This window comes from Geotrypetes seraphini, chromosome 1 (genome assembly GCF_902459505.1).
Source record: "Geotrypetes seraphini chromosome 1, aGeoSer1.1, whole genome shotgun sequence".
In the NCBI taxonomy this organism is placed as follows: Eukaryota; Metazoa; Chordata; class Amphibia; order Gymnophiona; family Dermophiidae; genus Geotrypetes; species Geotrypetes seraphini.
In genome coordinates this window covers 320,225,729-320,244,055 of record NC_047084.1, presented here as the reverse complement: position 1 = coordinate 320,244,055, position 18,327 = coordinate 320,225,729, and the positions used below count along the sequence as shown (strand labels likewise).

At 40.7% G+C, this 18,327-nt stretch overlaps 1 protein-coding gene across 2 annotated transcripts in view; it reads right to left on the bottom strand.

Moving 5' to 3' along the window:
* The window catches only part of MANBA (mannosidase beta), a 156,137-nt gene that overhangs the window by 38,255 nt on the left and 99,555 nt on the right, over positions 1 to 18,327 (bottom strand). For both annotated transcript variants that reach the window (XM_033956878.1, XM_033956887.1), the window contains exons 12-14: positions 15,436 to 15,522; positions 6,990 to 7,157; positions 2,235 to 2,453 (exon numbers count right to left, since the gene is read on the bottom strand). In XM_033956878.1, coding sequence (XP_033812769.1) covers positions 2,235 to 2,453; positions 6,990 to 7,157; positions 15,436 to 15,522 — 474 coding nt within the window. The remainder of the gene's footprint in view (positions 1 to 2,234; positions 2,454 to 6,989; positions 7,158 to 15,435; positions 15,523 to 18,327) is intronic.

The window sequence follows — 18,327 nt, the reverse complement described above, 5'->3', positions numbered from 1 at the left end:
CTTTACCCAACGTGTGGTGGACACCTGGAATGCGCTTCCAGAGGACGTAATAGGGCAGAGTACGGTACTGGGGTTCAAGAAAGGATTGGATAAATTCCTACTGGAAATGGGGATAGAGGGGTATAGATAGAAGATTACTACACAGGTCCTGGACCTGTTGGGCCACCGCGTGAGCGGACTGCTGGGCATGATGGACCTCGGGTCTGACCCAGCAGAGGCATTTCTTATGTTCTTATGTTTTCCTCATTACAGCTACAAAAAGATAAGTACAGCGTAATTTTCTACTATCAGTTCCAGCTTTATATTTTGTTGGACTCCTTCACATATGGCTCGATATGAACTATGTACGCTGAACTGTGGTTACAGCAGCAGCCAAGTATGAATGTGTTTTTGTACTTTTTCACGTTTTTGATTTATATTGAGGCACGTTTGTGCACATTAATTCACAACGGGGGTGAGACCAGGGATGTTACACCTCCAAAACCCTGTATGGGTATAAAGAGTGACAGCTGACGCTGTGGTCTAGTCAGCGTCTAGTTGTGTAAACTGAGGACTCCCCCCCCCCCCCCAAATCACTCTTTGATTTAATATTTTTTCACTCTAACATCTTAGTGTGTGAACCATTGTTCTTGGCTGCTACTATCTTCACTTTATCCTTGAAGAATTTTGGATTTCTATTTTGTGACATTTTTCTAAGTGGGTTTTCATATTTGAAATCATATTTACAAAATAGCACTTGGAGTGGAGTGGCTCAGTGGTTAAAGCAGCTTTCTCAGCACTCTGAGGTTGTGAGTTTGATTCTCACTGCAGCTCCTTGTGACTCTGGGAAGTCACTTAACACTTAATTGCCCCAGGTACAAAATAAATACCTGTCTAAAACATGTAAACCATTTTGATTGTAACCACACAGAAAAACAATATATCAAATTCAATCCCCTAAGCTGGCTATTGGCATTTGTGCACATGTATATGCTGGTATTTGGATCATTTACACATGCAATCAGTACATAAATGTCAGCACCTTATTTATAGAATTGACCCCTAGGTGTCACACTTAGCCAAAACCATGGCTGATTCTTCCTATCCCCAAACTAGAATGCAAAGACAAACTAGAAATTGAGCCAGCAACCTTCCACATGGTGGTGCACAGTGCTGTCTAAACCAGCCCCTTTAAATATCCTGAGAAGCAGAATCCACACCTCAACCCCAAACTCCACAAATAACTTGGCAAATGCCTCATACTGGAAAGATAATCCCTTTCTTCTTTGCTTCCAGCCCTCATCAATATGTGCCCCTGCAGGCTAAGATTAAGAGCCTATCCCTTCCCAAATATTTCTGCAGAGTAAAATGCCAGTAAAAGGATCTCTCGTACGTTTCTAAACTGCGCTGCACTGCAAATCCTGTTAACGACATCAGCTTTAGGAACTCTTGCTGCAGAGAAATTCTCTCAACAGCATAACTTAATTTAATAGACAAAACACTTCCCTCCGAAGCACCACTTGGAATATTTTAATTTATTTCCCTCACTTTTTATAGGTAATAAGACTGCGTCGCTGTTGATGGCCCATGGATGCTGATAAACCTGTGCTCTTTGATGGCACATACAGCTGCAGCAGTACATGAAAGGAATTGGGACAGTATACACCAAAAAGTACACTGAAGCCTGCCGCACAGAGACAGGACACCTTTTCAATGCATTATGTACCTAATAAAATTGGTACACGGAGACATGACTTGTCGCTGTGGCAGCGCATCTGTTTCAACACAGCTGACAAGGCGTGGGACTTCTCCCTGCAAATATTTTCAGCATACAGGACTTCACAATTCACCTCCCTCCACGGGTGCTCATGTGGAGGTGGCTGGGGGCTCCTCTTGCAGCTCTGCTCCCTCCCAATTGCCCTGAGGTCTTATAGCAAAAGGGAGATGTGGGCTGCCCCAGGTGGGGCCTGACATGAAGCCTGTTCTGTCTTCCCTCACAGGTACCTTTTGGGATGGACCACATCTCCCTTCTACTATAAGACCATAGGGATATTTCTACTATCTCCAGGAGGTACGTGTGTGGTGAAACACCTATGTGTCCTTTGAGCCAGAATCAGGGAGGGCAGTGTATAAACAGCTGGCCTGCGTGTGTAAATCGCTCTTTACCTGCACAAATGACCGGGTATAGTAAAGAAGGGAGTTTTCATTGACGTGTAAAAGAGAAAAAGCAAATTGTAGCAGAGACCATAATTTACCAGTTTTAGGGTACTGAAGGAGGGCCACGACTGAAATCCATATTCAGAGGCAAATCGAGTCTTTGGAAACTTTTTCCAGTCCCAGCAGTCATCGTAGTAGTTGTAAAAGTGAGTGTCGCCATAACAGTTGTCGTAAGGGTCATTGGCCACCCAACCCTCACTGACCGTCTCTGCACCATTGGTAGGACTGGATGTGAGAAAAGGACGGCTCTGGTCTTCCTAGGCAAAAACAGAATAGGATTCAAATGATTTAACTTTGCTCAACATTTATCTTTCCCAGTGTTGTCAGGGCATTGTAGTAACATCTTGTCAAATATGTTATTGAAGAGTTTGTAGGTCCTATTTTAATATGTTTTGATATTATTTTGATGAGTGATTTGTAATGTTCATTGTTTTTGCTTTATGTATTTTTATATATAAAGTATATATAAAGGCGGTATATAAAGTTTTAAAATAAATAAATCCTTACTGCAGGAAATGAAACCAGGACAACACAAAAGGACAGAAGCAGCTATACTATGTCAGCACCAGGCAAACTGTAACTTCAATTCCAGAATGGCAAGGGCCTTCTCTGCAGGCAGCAATACTTTCTACTGAACTCACTCAAAAACTGCACAAAGATGCAGGGGTCTATGCTTTCCAGTAATTCATCACAATCAATCAGGTCTGGTTTTCTCCACTACAAGCTATTCAAAATGGAATTTGCAACACTGATTTGGAAGTCCTTAGCCTGCACATCTGCCCATCCCTTGCCCAATCCACCTGTTGTCTCTCCTCCTCAGCCCACATCCCTAAAAGTTCACTGTCCACTAATTCCCATCCTCAACTGTCCCAGCACCCAGCAGCTCCCTGTAGACTTCCCTCCCTGGTCATCTACCGCTCTACACCCCCCCCCCCAATCTATCAGTTTACCTTTCCAGTGGCAGCTTTTTTCCATGCATGCCTATTTACCAGCTCATTTCTGTGCACCCTAGTCTACCTATTTACTCACGCCAGAGCAGTCAGTGCTGCACCAGGCAAGCAGGTAGCATAAGGCCAACAGGAGAGTATATTTCTGCCTCTGTAGTTTCTTGCACTGGTGAAAGTTGAGCTGTGAAGATGTGGGGGTGCAGCCATGTTGCCCAATAGGCCAGTCTGTCTTCCTCATGAAGTTTTGATTGCAAATTGGGGAACTGATGAGGGGAGATGGTGAGAAGCAAAGAGCAGGTGAAGTAGAAGTGGGGTAGGAGGGCTCAGGTGGGGTGGTGTTGAAAGGAGTGGCAGTTGTGGGAGAGTGGTTGAGGAGCAGGTCCTTGAGAACAGCCATAGGATCACCCCTCTTAGGCCACAGTCTTACTAGACTATATGTTATGAGTGAATAAGAGGCCAGAAATGAAAAACTAAGGAGGATGGAATGTGTTAAAGTGGGGGTTTCGTAGCATAAATATGAAGTAGGACCATGAGGTATGGATGGAGGGAGCAAAAAAATGCAGGAGAGAAAATACAGAGCGCAGAAAGAGGAGAGAGATAAAAGCAGGGGGAAAGCTTGCAAGGGAGAAAGATGGAAGGAAGAAGCAAACAGAGGGTGCTTACTGAGAAAACAAGACAGCTTCACACAGAGGGTGAGAAAAGGAAGATAAAGAACAGGTGAGGAGAAAATAATGAGAGACAAAGACTGCTAAGAACCAAGCTGGTCTGTGGAAGGAGGGAGAACTGTCAGGTAAACAGTAAAATAAGGGAAAAAGAGAAGCTTCAAGAAGAAGTTGTGGAGTTGTGGAGGAGCAAGTTCAGGCTGAAAAAGGAAAAGAGAAAATGGATCAGGGAGAGGATGCAAAAAGGAGAAAAAACTGACAAGAGGAGACTAGAAATAGACTGAGATGAGGAAACTTTACAAATAAAGGGTTGACAAATACGTAATTCTGCGTCATGCTAAATTTGTTACACAAAATTAGGGCAATTCTATACGTGTGCCTATATTTAGATGACTGAAGAGAAATTCTAGAAAAGGCGCTTACATGTATTTGCCACTTGTGTGCGTAAATGTACCCAAAAGCGACAGTGATTGATATTCTGTAAGGCGTGTAAATGGAAGGGGGCATACAAATGGCTGGCGTCTAGGAGATCCTGCTGTCCACGTCTGACATGATGAGATACAGAGTTTTTCAGAAAGTGCTTTACAACTCAATGGGAAGCATTTTGTTGCATTATTTTCACATTATATGGGAAGTGAGGAGATCTAATGCACATTCTCTCCCCAGGAAAGAATCAACACCTCCACATCTTGAAGGAGCTATACTTTGGGAAAATACTGGTCATCGTCGGTATGCGGTGGATTCATCTAATGATTCATTAATTTCTTTTCTCATTTAATGCTTTGAAGTGAACTGTTCAGAAGCTAAAGTCTGCATTGCACAAGGCTTTTCTACATTTGAATACCCGATTGAGGAGGGTATTTTTAATGCCAATGAGGTAATCCACCCCCAGTATGGGGCTTTGGTGTCCGAACATATTCACCATAAGATCTGGGATTCTCAGCGGGTGTGTCATAGTATGCTGATATTGCCTTGGGGAGTGGTATATTTATTGGAGTATAGGAGGCACATGCAGAGGGCTGCCACTTACACACAGCTTAGAGAGAGTACAGTAAGTTGTGTGCCCTTGCCGAATTTACACCAGTTCTATGACTAGGCATGGCAATTCCAGGTTATGCTAGTATTTCAACAGGATCCAGACACATACACATGCCGATAAAGAATAGACTCACCACATCTAAAAGCAGGTGCCCACCTACAGAACTACCCTTAAAATGCTTTTTTTTTTTTTCTTTCTTCAGGCCCACTGTGCAAAATGGCTACCATAAACACCTATCCAAAGTATAGGCATCTAAACACTGCTTAGGTAGCAAATAACACGAGTATAGCTACAATTAGGGATGTCTCCTACTCATTCAAGGTGTGAAAAGGACAGTAATGGCTCACAGCTCCTGAACAGACACTCAGATTTGCCCACTGCCTAACTCATTCTGTATTTGCCTTTGGAACGATTAGGTAGCTCTCAATTACAAACATATTAAATCAGTCTAGGAAAAGGTGTCACCTACATCTTATTTGCTGAGGGAGGAAGGAAGGACAATTTTCAAAGCCATTCAAATTATCCTCACTGAAAATTACTCTTCTCTACCTTAGTAGAAGTGCCCTTGTACCATTACAAACTACACGAGCTATTAAAAATTGACAGACAGAGCAATTCCATTTCCATATCTCTGAAATCTGTGGGCTCTGCGCTGAAGTTGTCAAGAATAATGGCAATTTGTGCTAAAACTGTGATAATGGTTTTAATAATGTGGACACCTTACTGGTAAGAATGTGATCGAGACCACCAATACACTTCGCACAAGCCAAAAAACCTCACACATCACAGCACACACACAGTTTGTTCCATTTAGAAAAAAGTATCAAATAACCATAATCTAATCTAATCTAATCTAAACCTTAAGTTTATATACCGCATCATCTCCATGAGAATGGAGCTCGACACGGTTTACAAGAACTTAAAATAGTGGGTAGAGAAGAAGAAAAAGGATTACATGAACTTATGTGTAGAAGGGGGGAGAGAAAGGGGGGAAGGCTAGAGCTACAATTTGCTGAAAAGCCAGGTTTTCAGTTGTTTGCGGAATAACTGAAGGGAGCTCAGGTTCCGCAGTGGTGAGGTCGTTCCAAAGACCTGTGATTTTGAAGAGAAGGGATTTTCCCAGTTTGCCTGAATAGTGGATGCCGCGTGGAGAGGGGAAGGCTAGTTTAAGCCTTTGGGCAGTTCTGGAAGAGTCGGGACTGGAGGAGTTGAAAGACAGTGGGATAAGAGGAGGCAGGATTCCGTGAATGATCTTGAAAGCCAGGCAGGAACATTTGAAATGGATTCTGGAGATTATTGGGAGCCAATGAAGTTTGGCAAGGAGTGGGGAGGCATGGTCAGACTTGCGTTTTGAGAAGATCAGTTTGGCTGCAGTATTCTGGATTAGCTGGAGTCTTAGAATACTTTTTTTTGATAGATATAATCACATATATATTTTTAAATGCATGTAACTAAACCGCCTAAAACTAAATCCAAAACTGTTTATTACTCTGCAGCTCAACTCAACCTGTGTGTGCCCCTTTCATTTTTAGGCACACTACTTTACCCAAAAAAAACTGTGAACACCTATTATGGAAGGATGAGGAGCCTGAATCCTACTGCTAGAAGGTGTGGAGGAGCAAGTCCAGGCTGAAAAAGGAAAAGAGAATGGATCAGGGAGAGGATGCAAGAAGTGTTAGTGAAAGGAGAGAAGCAAAAGGGAGAGAGAACCGTGAAGGAGATGAAGTCCAAACTTCCTCTCATACATGCAAAGACACATCATCTCCCCAATTAGCTGCACAATGCATCTTCCCTTGCCACACATTTCTACAATCACATACCTACAACCCTTCCCACAGATAACACCCCCCTCACCCACATACACAGACACACTATACTTCTCTTCTAAAACTATACAATTGCTATCAGCCCACTGAAACACATTCTACTATGTATCCCCTCCCCCAGTCAAGCCCCACAAAGATGCCTGCATATACAAATGAAGAGAGGGGGAAAATTCACTATTAAAAAAAAAAAAGCATTCCCTTGTACCCATGTCACATTTTAAACACATGATGTTGGGAAAGTCAGCCCCCTCCAGCTGTGCTATCCAAATCCCCAGCGTTCTACCCCCTACCACTGCAATCCCGTAAAATTGTCACTTACTGACAGAACAATCTCCCTGATGTTTTTCACATAAAGTGTGATGTAGTCCTGGATGTACACCTCCTTCTGAATACTTGGTACGGAGAACCAGTCATTGGCTAGGGCAGCTTCATTCTCATTATTTCCACTCCACAGGATAATGGAAGGGTGTGACCTTAATCTCCTCACCTGCAATCAATATTCCACATATGGATCAGTAACTGTGCCACCAGAAAAAGGCATCACTTGTCAGGCCCATGGACTCAAGTCTCCTTCATATAAAAGGAAAAATAGGAGTGATGAGTCAATTTGCCACTCTTAATCCTCAATGTAATGTAATGTAATGTAATTTATTTCTTATATACCGCTACATCCGTTAGGTTCTAAGCGGTTTACAGAAAATATACATTAATGGCTCCCCCCACCCCATATGTTTCAAGTTCAAAAAAACTAGACAGACAATATTCAGCCTATGGAGGTCAATATTTAAACACTAGCCACTGCAGGCAGAATTAAGCCAGATATTCAATGCTGGGCCATGTCTGGGCACTAGCATTGAATATCCAGGGTTATACCATCATGTGCTGGCCATTGGATCTTATGCAGGTCCCAGCTGAATATCAGCCAGGATCCACATTAAGGGGATGCAGTTGCCCTCACAGCAGACCCAGGTCGCTCTCTCTCTCTCTCTCCCCCAATCATGATCCCCCTCCCCACCAAGACAACAGGCCCCTGACCAAGACCTCACCCCCCTCATCCCCTATTTCTTCTAGTCCTGGAGATCTAGTACTCACTGCAGCTCTGGCTTGTCCACAAAGGTTAGAATATAACTCAAAAAAAGAGAGGGTATAGTCATAAATATGTAAGAAATCAAGAAAAAACGTACTGTGTATTAGTTTACCAGAAAAACCCACTCACACTCAATCATTGATTGACAGACAGAAAATCAAAATGATAATAAATATCAATGGCCAAAATTCTGGTCCTGGAGATTAAGATTAACAAAGTCAGCATCTATGAGTCAAACATGGTTATTTTTATTACATAGAGTGTTATGGACCCCAACGCGCTTGCAAAAGATAGATAATACTAGATCTAATAGATGTTGGCATTGTAAAATAGAAGTAGGGACATTGGATCATTTAATTTTTTTTTGTCCCTGTATAAAAGCTTTTTGGAATTTAATTTGGCCCCAAATAAATATATTACTAGAAAATCACGTAGGACTCTCATATGATACCATATTATTCGGTACTGCAATGAGAACACAGAGTCCAATATCAGCAAATAATAATAAATTACTTTTAATATTGACAGGAGTTGCCATGCAGCAAATCACACAAAATTGGAAAGATTTTACCAAACTAAATTATACATTCTGGTGGAACTCGGTATGTCACATTTACAAAATGGAGAAAATTTTGGCTTTACAACAAGGAAATATTAAAAATTTTAAGAAAATATGGGATCCATTGACTAATTATTCTAGAGATCAGATATCTTAACACATTGATAATAGTAATATAGGGTTAGGGTGGGAAATATAGATATTAATATGAAAGAAAAATGGAAAAACAATTAATAGGGGAAAGGGATGAATATCTATGATATGAATTTGTACATACATATATATTTTATTATACATTTTATAATATGTGATTCATGTATTGAAAGAATGAAAATTCTATAAATAAAAAGTTAAAAAAATTTAAAAAAAAAAGGAGAAAAACGGGCCTCATCCACAAGTGACCGGGACTCAACAATACTTTAAGCCACTCGTATCATCACTGGTCCGAAAAAAAATCTGTACATATATATAACAATCAATCTGTCATTTCATAAATTGCTTCTCAAAAATATTTCTTCTTCTGTCAAATCTTTTAAATTCATGTGAATAAATATTTAATTCTATGTAAAACAAATTATAATGGTTACAGTTGGAGATAGAACATTAGTTCAATTTCAAAATCTATAAAAAACCAGTAAAGGATTTAGCTAAACTTATCTCGGGGAGCACTTCTCTTAATGCAGATGTTCTTATCATCCAATAACTTAAACTGCTGCAACTCATTCCCCCGTGTCCCGACAGAAAGCACTTCTGTTTCGCCCTAGCAGGGTTACTTCAGGGGAGAAAAATCCAGCATGTTTAGCTCAGCATTGCTCTCTCCAAAACTTTTGACAGCATCAGCCCGTATCAATGACAGTCTACAAAATGGCTGCGAGATTGAGAGACGTGCCCAGCTTATTCAAAAAGGAAGCTGAGCATCATAACGTCATCACCTTCGTGATGCATGATATGATAAACATAGGACTGTCAAAACAAAAAAACTTTAATTGAAAATCTAACATGTTTTTATAACAAATGTGTATACAATACTACTTCTAATGGAAAATTATATTTATTAATTCAGTAGAACGGTTGCCATTCATATGTAGTATTGAGACCTAAAGGGTCTAAAGTTTGTAAATGATTGATCCACTGTTGTTCTTTTTTTTATTATTATTTATTTATCATTTTATAAATAATTATCAAGTATAACTTGTACAGAAAGCAAAAATTTAAGTTTAAGGATACATAGCCATAATCATCATATTAAAGTCCAAAAATCAAAGAAACAAACGAATAATACATATCCATATTTTCAGAGAAAAACAAAAAGAAAACTCCATTATGTTACTTAAATTTTAACTCAAGTCCACTTTGAAGATCAAGATGTACAAAGGACAATTTAAATTAAGAAAAAAAAACACAAATAATGCTGAGATTAATCTAAGCTGAGCTCAAAGTTCCCTAATAACTTCCCATCTAGGGCTAGATCTTATTGTCCTTTTCTTTTTCCAAGCGAGACAGCGACAGGAAGGTCACCAGCTGTGAAGGATCAAAAAAGACAAATTTCTGAGAAGAATAATACACTATGCATTTACATGGGTGACGTAAATAAAAGGTTGCCCCAAGGGCCAACACCCCTGGCTTTAATAGTAGAAATTCTTTACGACGCCTCTGGGTTTCTCTGGCAAGAACAGGATACATTTGTATCTGCATTCCTAAAAAAGTTTTCATTTTATTTTTAAAGAAAAGTCTCAGTAACCAGTTTTTGTCCGGGGCCAATGCCACTGTTAATAATAAGGTTGCTGGGACTACCTTTTCAGTATTCGAGGATTCCAATATAGCAGTGTTCCCTCTAAGCGGGCGGGTGTTGTGAGCAAACTTTTTTCACTGTGAGCTAAAAATATCGGGCGCCAGCAAGTTATGAGCCAAATAAATATGTTGTCAAAGTTGCTGATACATGAGGACGAGGTATTCAAAGGAATTTTAGGCCTACACGCTAAATTAAATAACGTTAAATAATATTTTTAAGAACACAGAAATTGTAGGGATGAAATGATATCTTAATAAATGTTTTACAACAAATGTAGTTATGTCTGTTACATCCATATGTGTAAACTGTAAATTAAAAACAGTCCAGAAGACAATACGTTTGATGCTTTCAATTTCTAGACCAGTGTTTTTCAACCTTTTTTGGGCAAAGGCACACTTGTTTCATGAAAAAAATCACGAGGCACACCACCATTAGAAAATGTTAAAAAATTTAACTCTCTGCCTATATTGACTATATATAAAGTAATTCTCTTGAATAGGAATCAAATAAACACAAAGAAAGTATTTTATAATTACTTTATTATGAAATAAAAATTATAAAAATTATAAAATACTTTATTCAGTGCGAAACCTGGGCATGAACACAAAGCTGATATTCTGGCTGGAATGGAAGAAAGACACACACGTAGCTCTTCGTCAACAGCTCTCAGTCTCTCTCTGTATTTGGTTTTTATAGCAAACAAAAATAGACAAATATACCCTCCATCCTTTTTATTAAACCACAATAGCAGTTTTTAGCGCAGGGAGCTGCGCTGAATGCCCAGCACTGCTCTTGACGCTCATAGGCTCCCTGCGCTAAAAACCACTATTGCGGTTTAGTAAAAGGGGACCATATTGTAAAATATAGACAGCAGATATAAATTCAGAACTGTGCATAGTAAGTGAAGGGAAGTTTTCATCTCTGGGAATTTACCCAGTTAACTATTAAGTTATTTGGGCAAATTCCTTTGAAAACTGTGGTAATACTGCCTCCACTTTGCTAAATTTAAAATAAAATCATTTTTCCTACCTTGTCTGGTGATTTCTGGTTGCACTTTCTTCTTCTGACTGTGCATCCAATCTTTCTTCCCTTCTATCAGCCTGTATGCTTTCTCTCCTCCACACCTCATTCCCTCCCCCAACTTTTTCTTCCTCTCTCCCTGACCTTTCTTTCTTTTTTTCTGTTTCTCTTCTTTCCTTCTGTTTCCCTGCCTGCCCCCTTTCTTTCTTTCTCCCAGCCTCCTGTCCAGCAGTAACTCTCTTCCCTTCCTCCCCTCCCAGCAGCATCTCTCCGTCTCCCTCTCCAGTAGCAGCTGTCCCTTTTTTTTCCTTGCCCAGCAGCTTCCCAGATTCCTTTCCCTCCTCCCCTCCCAGAAGCATCTCTCCTTCTTCTCCCTCTCCAGTAGCAGCTGTCCTTTTTTTTCCTGGCCCAGCAGCTTCCCAGATTCCTTTCCCTCCTCCCCTCCCAGAAGCATCTCTCCTTCTCCCTTTCCAGTAGCAGCTGTCCCTTTTTTCCCCTGCCCAGCAGCTTCCCAGACTGATAGTGGTTTTCTCCCCTCCCAGCAGCTCTTCTTACTTCCCAGCGCAGCGATTCACGAAGGCAGCCTCGGGTCCTTTGTTGTGTCGCGCCGCCTCTGAGGAAAGAGGAAGTTGCATCATCAGAGGCAGCCGCGACTCAGCAAAAGCCCCGAGGCTGCCTTCGTGAATCGCTGCGCTGGGAAGTAAAGGAGAGCTGCAGAGAGGGGAGAAAGCCACTGTCGGAGGCTCCCCAAGATCTCTCCGGCCCAGCGCACGCTTCCGATGCTGATCTTGCCGGTCCTGCGCGGACCGGCAGGAAGTTCAAATGAGTCAATCTTGCCGGTCCTGCGCTGTGACGAGAAACTTGTGCGCTGCGACCTAATATTTTGTGCGCCAGCGCACGCCAGCGCAGCTTAGCGGGAACACTGGTGGACACATCCAAATTTTCCTGTTCAACCTCTTGCTGTTGTTTCCGTTGATTAATAGGAAGATAGTAAACTTGTGTAAATGGTGGTATCATATTTTCAGACAAACTCAAAATTTCCATTAAATATCTTTTCAGCATCTCCCGAGGTGTAATCATCAAGACCTTAGGAAAATTTACCAATCTTAAATTATTTCCACGGGAAAAGTTTTCCAATGATTCTAACTTTCTTCTAAGATTGGTATTGTCCTTAATTATTGTTTCATAAATTTGTTTGGTCTTAATTGACTCCTGGTTAATGCTGACAATCTCTTTTCTAAGCTCTGTTGTTTCCTTTTTTACTTCTTTTATTTCTTTATCATGATGTTTAATTTCCCCTTCTATTTGATTTAATTGAGTTTTTAACAAATTAGGAATATTAGCAATCAGGTCCCAGATAGTTTCAAGTGTTACCTCTTGGGGTCTCTGAAGATGAAAGGAATAAGCTGCAGACTCTTCTCCCACTGGTGAAACTGCCTGTTGAGCACTCTCCTGGATCTGTCCGCTCTCCTCTGCTGTCGACTCCTCTGTTTCTTCAAACAGACTCTCTTGAAAATGTGGAGAGTCTGGATCCCTGCTCCCTCCATGATTGACAACGGCCTCCAGGGCTGAAGATACTCCCTCTTTGTAGAGTTCCCCCTCCCGCGGGGAGCTGGTAACCTGAGGGTGGGGGGCGGAGCCCTTGTGTCGGGGCTTAGCGTGGTCTCAAGTCCCTGAGAGATCGCCTCCGTTCTGCCCGTTCGGGGCGTCTCTAGCGGGAACGCCTCCGACTGCAGGGAACTCTGCATGCGGCGAAACAGCTTCTCAATGTTTCCCAAGCTGGGTCCGACGGAGCTCCGCGAGGCCCCAGCCGTGCTCCGACCCCTCCGCTTGGGCATACTGCCGAAAATTCAACGCGGAATTAAAAGTAAGTGAAGAGCTCACCAGCGCGTGACGCTCAGCTTAGAGCTTCGGCAGCCATCTTGATCTCAAAAATTCCACTGTTGTTCTTTTTGCCATGCAATTTCCTAATATCGCCTCTTCTTAATGATGGAATCAATTTTTCAACCACCCAACAACTCAAATTAGTGACAGAATGTTGATGTTCTATGCAATGAGCTATCATAGGAGCTGAGATTCTACGAGTATTTAAACAACTCTTATGTTCAATCTCATTGTTAAGGTGTGTGAAGTTTGACCTATAGATAAAAGATCACATGAACTTTTGATCACATAAATCACATTGGATGATTGGCAATTGGAGTTATATTTTAACCTATAGCTTTTACCATCCATAGAAGTCACAAAACTGGAAATAGTAGCCATAATGGTGCAATTAATATAATGTCCACAGGGACTATGACCCTGTATATTGGTCTCTTCTTCATTAGATGTATGACATAGCCAATCTCCCAAATTTCTGTTCCTTGACTAAGAAAAAATAAATTTTTTATTAGCAAAACAAGGAAGAGTCTTAAGCAAACGTAAATGTTTTTTGTATTTTTAAATAATTTTAGGTGACATTTGAGTTTGTTTAATGATTCAAGGAATCATGTTCTTCTCTTGTTGAGGTTGTCTATATTCTAAGAGAGCTTCCCTAGGATTATTCAATGCCCGTTTTTAGCTTTTTTAACCAAAGGGCGAGGATAGTCTCGAGATATAAATCTCTATTCTAAAATTTTCGCTTCTTTAAGAAAATTTTCTTTGAAATTGCATATTCAACAATACCTTAAGAATTGTGCAAATGGAATACTTGTTTTTAAATGAGAAGGATGCATACTATCAAATCTCAACATCTTATTTCTATCCGTATCTTTGCAGGAAATAGTGGTTGTTAATTTTCTTTCTTTCCATTGAATCAAAACATCTAAAAAATTAATTTGAGTTGTACTGTGAGACATAGTAAATTTAATAGAAGTATGGCACTGGTTGATAACTCTTTCAAATTCCAAAAGCTGTTGCATCGTGCCTCCCCAAATTAAAAAAACATCATCAATAAACCGCCACTATTTAAATATGTGTTGAAATTCTGGCAGTTTATAACTCCAATTGCCAATCATCCAATGTGATTTATACGATCAAATGTTCATGTAATCTTTTATATATAGGTCAAACTTCACACACCTTAACAGTGAGATTGACTGAACAAAAGAGTTGTTTAAATACTCGCAGAATACCAGTTCCTATGATAGCTCATTGCATAGAACATCACATTCATTCCCTGAGATAAGTTTAGCTAAATCCTTTACTGGGTTTTTTATAGATTTTGAACTTGAACTAATGTTCTATCTCCAACTGTAGCCATTATAACTTGTTTTACACAGAATTAACTATTTATTCACATGAATTTAAGAGATTTGACAGAAGAAGAAATATTTTATATATTCACCTACCCCCAACCTTCCCCCAAATTACCCACCTTAACACCTTCCAATTAAACAAATACCATAAATAGATTGTAACCTACCCTCTCTAACTGAATTCCATATGTATTTTTCATACAGTTCTTCACTGTCAGTTTAATTTCCATCCTATAAATTCACATAGAATTTTTCTTTTTTCAACCATCTTTATTTTCTCTTCTTTATTAATTTCCAGGTACTTTAGTTAGATTGTGAGCCTTCGGGACAGTAAGGGAATTTTTTAAGTACCTTCTTACTTCTCATTTATAATCTTAATGTATATTTTCTTCAAACCGCTTAGAACCTAACGGATGTAGCGGTATATAAGAAATAAATTACATTACATTTATAAAATATATATATGTATATAAAATATTTAAAAGCTGAATCGGGATTTAAATATTAACTGGAGAGTATATAGGAGGCTTTCAGTCCATCACACCCACACCTCATTTATCTAGATGTGTAGTTTGACTTGTTTCATCACATCACTAGAACTCCAAAAGTCAAAACTTGGCTAGCTTTTAGAATAAACGTCAGTGTTCCAGAATTTGATATCATAAAGCCTATGGGTATTCATAGTCACAGCGATTTAACTGTCCAAATTAAATTGCCTGTTCAGGACCAACCACTAATTTTCAGCAGCATTTAATCAGTTAGTGCCACTAAAAATAACTGGTTAGTGCTGAACTGAAAACCAGCTATTTGAGGGGTATTCAGTGGGTGAAGTGCTGATATTCAGCACTTAGCCAGCCAGGATAACTGCATAAGTAGGACTGTGTGTTGGCCAGCTCTAGAAACCCAGAAATTCAATGCCAGTTCACGGACATGATCTGGTACTGAATTTCCAGGTTTAATGCCAGTGGAGGTTAGCAAAATGCCGAGTGTCACTGGCTGAATATTGTTCTCTAAGATCTCTAGAAGAATTGCACTGACCATTGATTCTCAAACTCTTCCGTAGCCTACCTGATGTGTAACTTCTGCTCTGACAGATTCTACAAAGCCTGGATCTGTTGGGTACAAGGCACAAGCAAACATGAAATCTTGCCAGACCTGTGAAAAGAAAAAAAAAACCCCACTCTGTATTTCCTTGTTTTTCTGTTTACAGCTACTTTAATAATATGGCTTTTTTGTGCATTCTGTCCCCAGTGTGAAATAAATGCAGGCAGGGTCCAAATCAAAACAGCCAAAGCTTCTGACATTCCCGTTCATTTAAGTTTTAGTCAAGGGATGGTGGCCAGTGCTACTTAAAACCTAACCCCAATGCTTCCAAAGACAGCCTTGAACCAAGGGAGGAGAGAGCATAGATAGCTATATTCACATCTTTTAGCCTCAGACTAACAATCACAGAAAAAAAAGCACACAGGGAAATTTGGCTTTTTATAACCTCCCCATCATCTGATTGCAGGAGGGTAAAACTTGGGATCAGCCTTGCCACTAAGTGGTCTACGTATCCACCTTGGGTAGCAGTGTGGTACCATTGTACATAAAAGCCTTACTCCTGCTGGCCCTGCTTCTGCTGCCCTCCCCCCCCTGCACTTACCCCAAGTTAAGACAGAGTCGGCACTCCACAGGCCTTTAAAGTACAGGCCTGTGCTGAAGAGTTTCTGTGTCCCATCCCTTTCTAAGGCAGGCATTGGGTCAGAGAGGGGTGGGAGATGGTAGTACAAGCCTGTGCTCAGAGAATCAGCACAGCACTTGCTCTTCTTTAAATCAGGGCCAGCATGAGAGGAAGTAGGGGGTTGGTGGTAGCCTGGAAGCAGGAATGAATGGCGATACTGGACATGAAGTAGAATTATAGGGAAAAGTGAGATGCCGGCAACCTGGAGAGGGAAAGGGGAGACAATAGCAATCTCAGGGGCATAATGAAGGCACAGGGGAGATACTGACAACCTGGGAGGGGGGAGTATAGAAGGGAAAGAGAAATCCTGGCACCTGGGGAGGGGAGGAAGTAGAGAAGGGATGATGCTGACCATGATGGGGGGAGAATTAGAAAGGAGAAGGGGTGATCCTGGCAACCTGGGGGCATAGGAAGGAAAAGAGAAAATGCTGAACTACAAGAAGGGTAGGATCTTGAGTTGCCTTGGGGGTGGGGGTGGGGAGGAAGCAAGGTTGAAGATTCACCTAGGGCAGGGGTAGGTAACTCCAGTCCTTGAGAGCCACAGGCAGGTCAGGTTTTCAGGATATCCACAATGAATATATACGAGATGGATTTGCCTGCACTGCCTCCTTGAGATGCAAATCTCTCTCATGCATATTTATTGTGGATATCCTGAAAACCTGACCTGCCTGTGGCTCTCGAGGACCAGAATTGCCTACCCCTGACCTAGGGCATCTGATACCCCCCCCCCAGCTAGCACTAGCAAAACTGCTTTCCTATGATCAAATATAATGGATCCCAAGTAAATAGACCAGATCCATACATTTCTATCATTAGTTAAAGCCTGAACATGCCTAAGGAAAACCCAATTGTGTACTTTCAAGTAGTGTTTACAACCACAGTCATAACTGGTGCTAGGCCATTTGCTTGCTCCAGCAAAAAGTTTTTTACCATTTTATTAGGGTTTAATAAACATGGATATTTATAATTTTCAGCACCACCAGACCTCTCCCTCATTCTACTATAGTTACTGGAATAGTAAATAAGTAATTAACTACTTTATTAATTACTGTAAGGAGGTAATTAACTGCAGTGACTAATTACTAGTAACTCGATATCATACAACTTTGGTGAAATTTGATTAACATTTATATTAGTATAAGCCTGCTTTTAGGCAATAAAAGCAAAGTTTATGAAAACCAAATCTTTGTATTGCTGGCCCATGGTCTGCACCACAGTTCAACGTTTCTGAAAGAATCATCTAGAACTATTAACACCACCAAAGTCCCTTTCCCCACCTGCAGGCCACCCTGAAACAATTTTAGAATCACTGTGGCATGCCATGTGCCTAAAATTGGCACTGAAAATAATTACTCTTAAACTTCATCCCAGCACAGATTTCCATGGACCTGACTCCAGGTCAGCTTTTCCTTTTCCTCTCTTAATGCAGCTGAGATTGTAAAAATTTGTCCCCCTCCTTTCCTAACTTAGGCAGACCAAGATTCCAATATTTAAAGATTTTAGGAGGCAACTACTGATACTACTGTGATCTATATCAAAACCTTATACATACATTTATTTACACACATACAATGAGCATGCACTTTAAATAACTTTTTTTTTTCCTACAAATCACTTAAAGGATCAGAACAATTTTACTGTTACAACACAGCGAATGGGCCACTTAACCACATAGTACCACTGAAAATCTGGTGTGACCTTTGGAATACTCACTGGTGAGTGCCACAGAGGAGTTGGGGAGGAAACGGGAATTGTCCCGTGCCGATGCCCCCATAACTAACTGGACATGTAGGACCACATAACGGCAGGCCTAACGTTACACAGTTAGGTCTGATTATCACGTACTGATATAACATTGATATCACATACTTCCAGGCACTGCTGAAGTATTAGAAATTCACTACCGGCACTCAAATAGGGCCCAGCGCGGAATATCTGGGTCTAAATTAGCCGGTAGGAATCAGCATTTAAAGAAACACTGACCGCCACTGCCACGGGCTATTGACCCACTAGTAAACAATGCCTGTGTTCCTTCAAATGCACTGGACAAGATGGCAAACAGCAAAATGATACTAGTTTGAGAAGAAGATTATTAGCTGCATCATTTTGCTATCTGCTATTTCACCCAGTGCATTTGACTGAATATAACATTTTCTGCTAGGTATTTTTGTGTGATTTTATTCTCCTACCCCTGCCAATGAGTCTTTTCTTACTTTTGTGTACAAATGACAAAATAC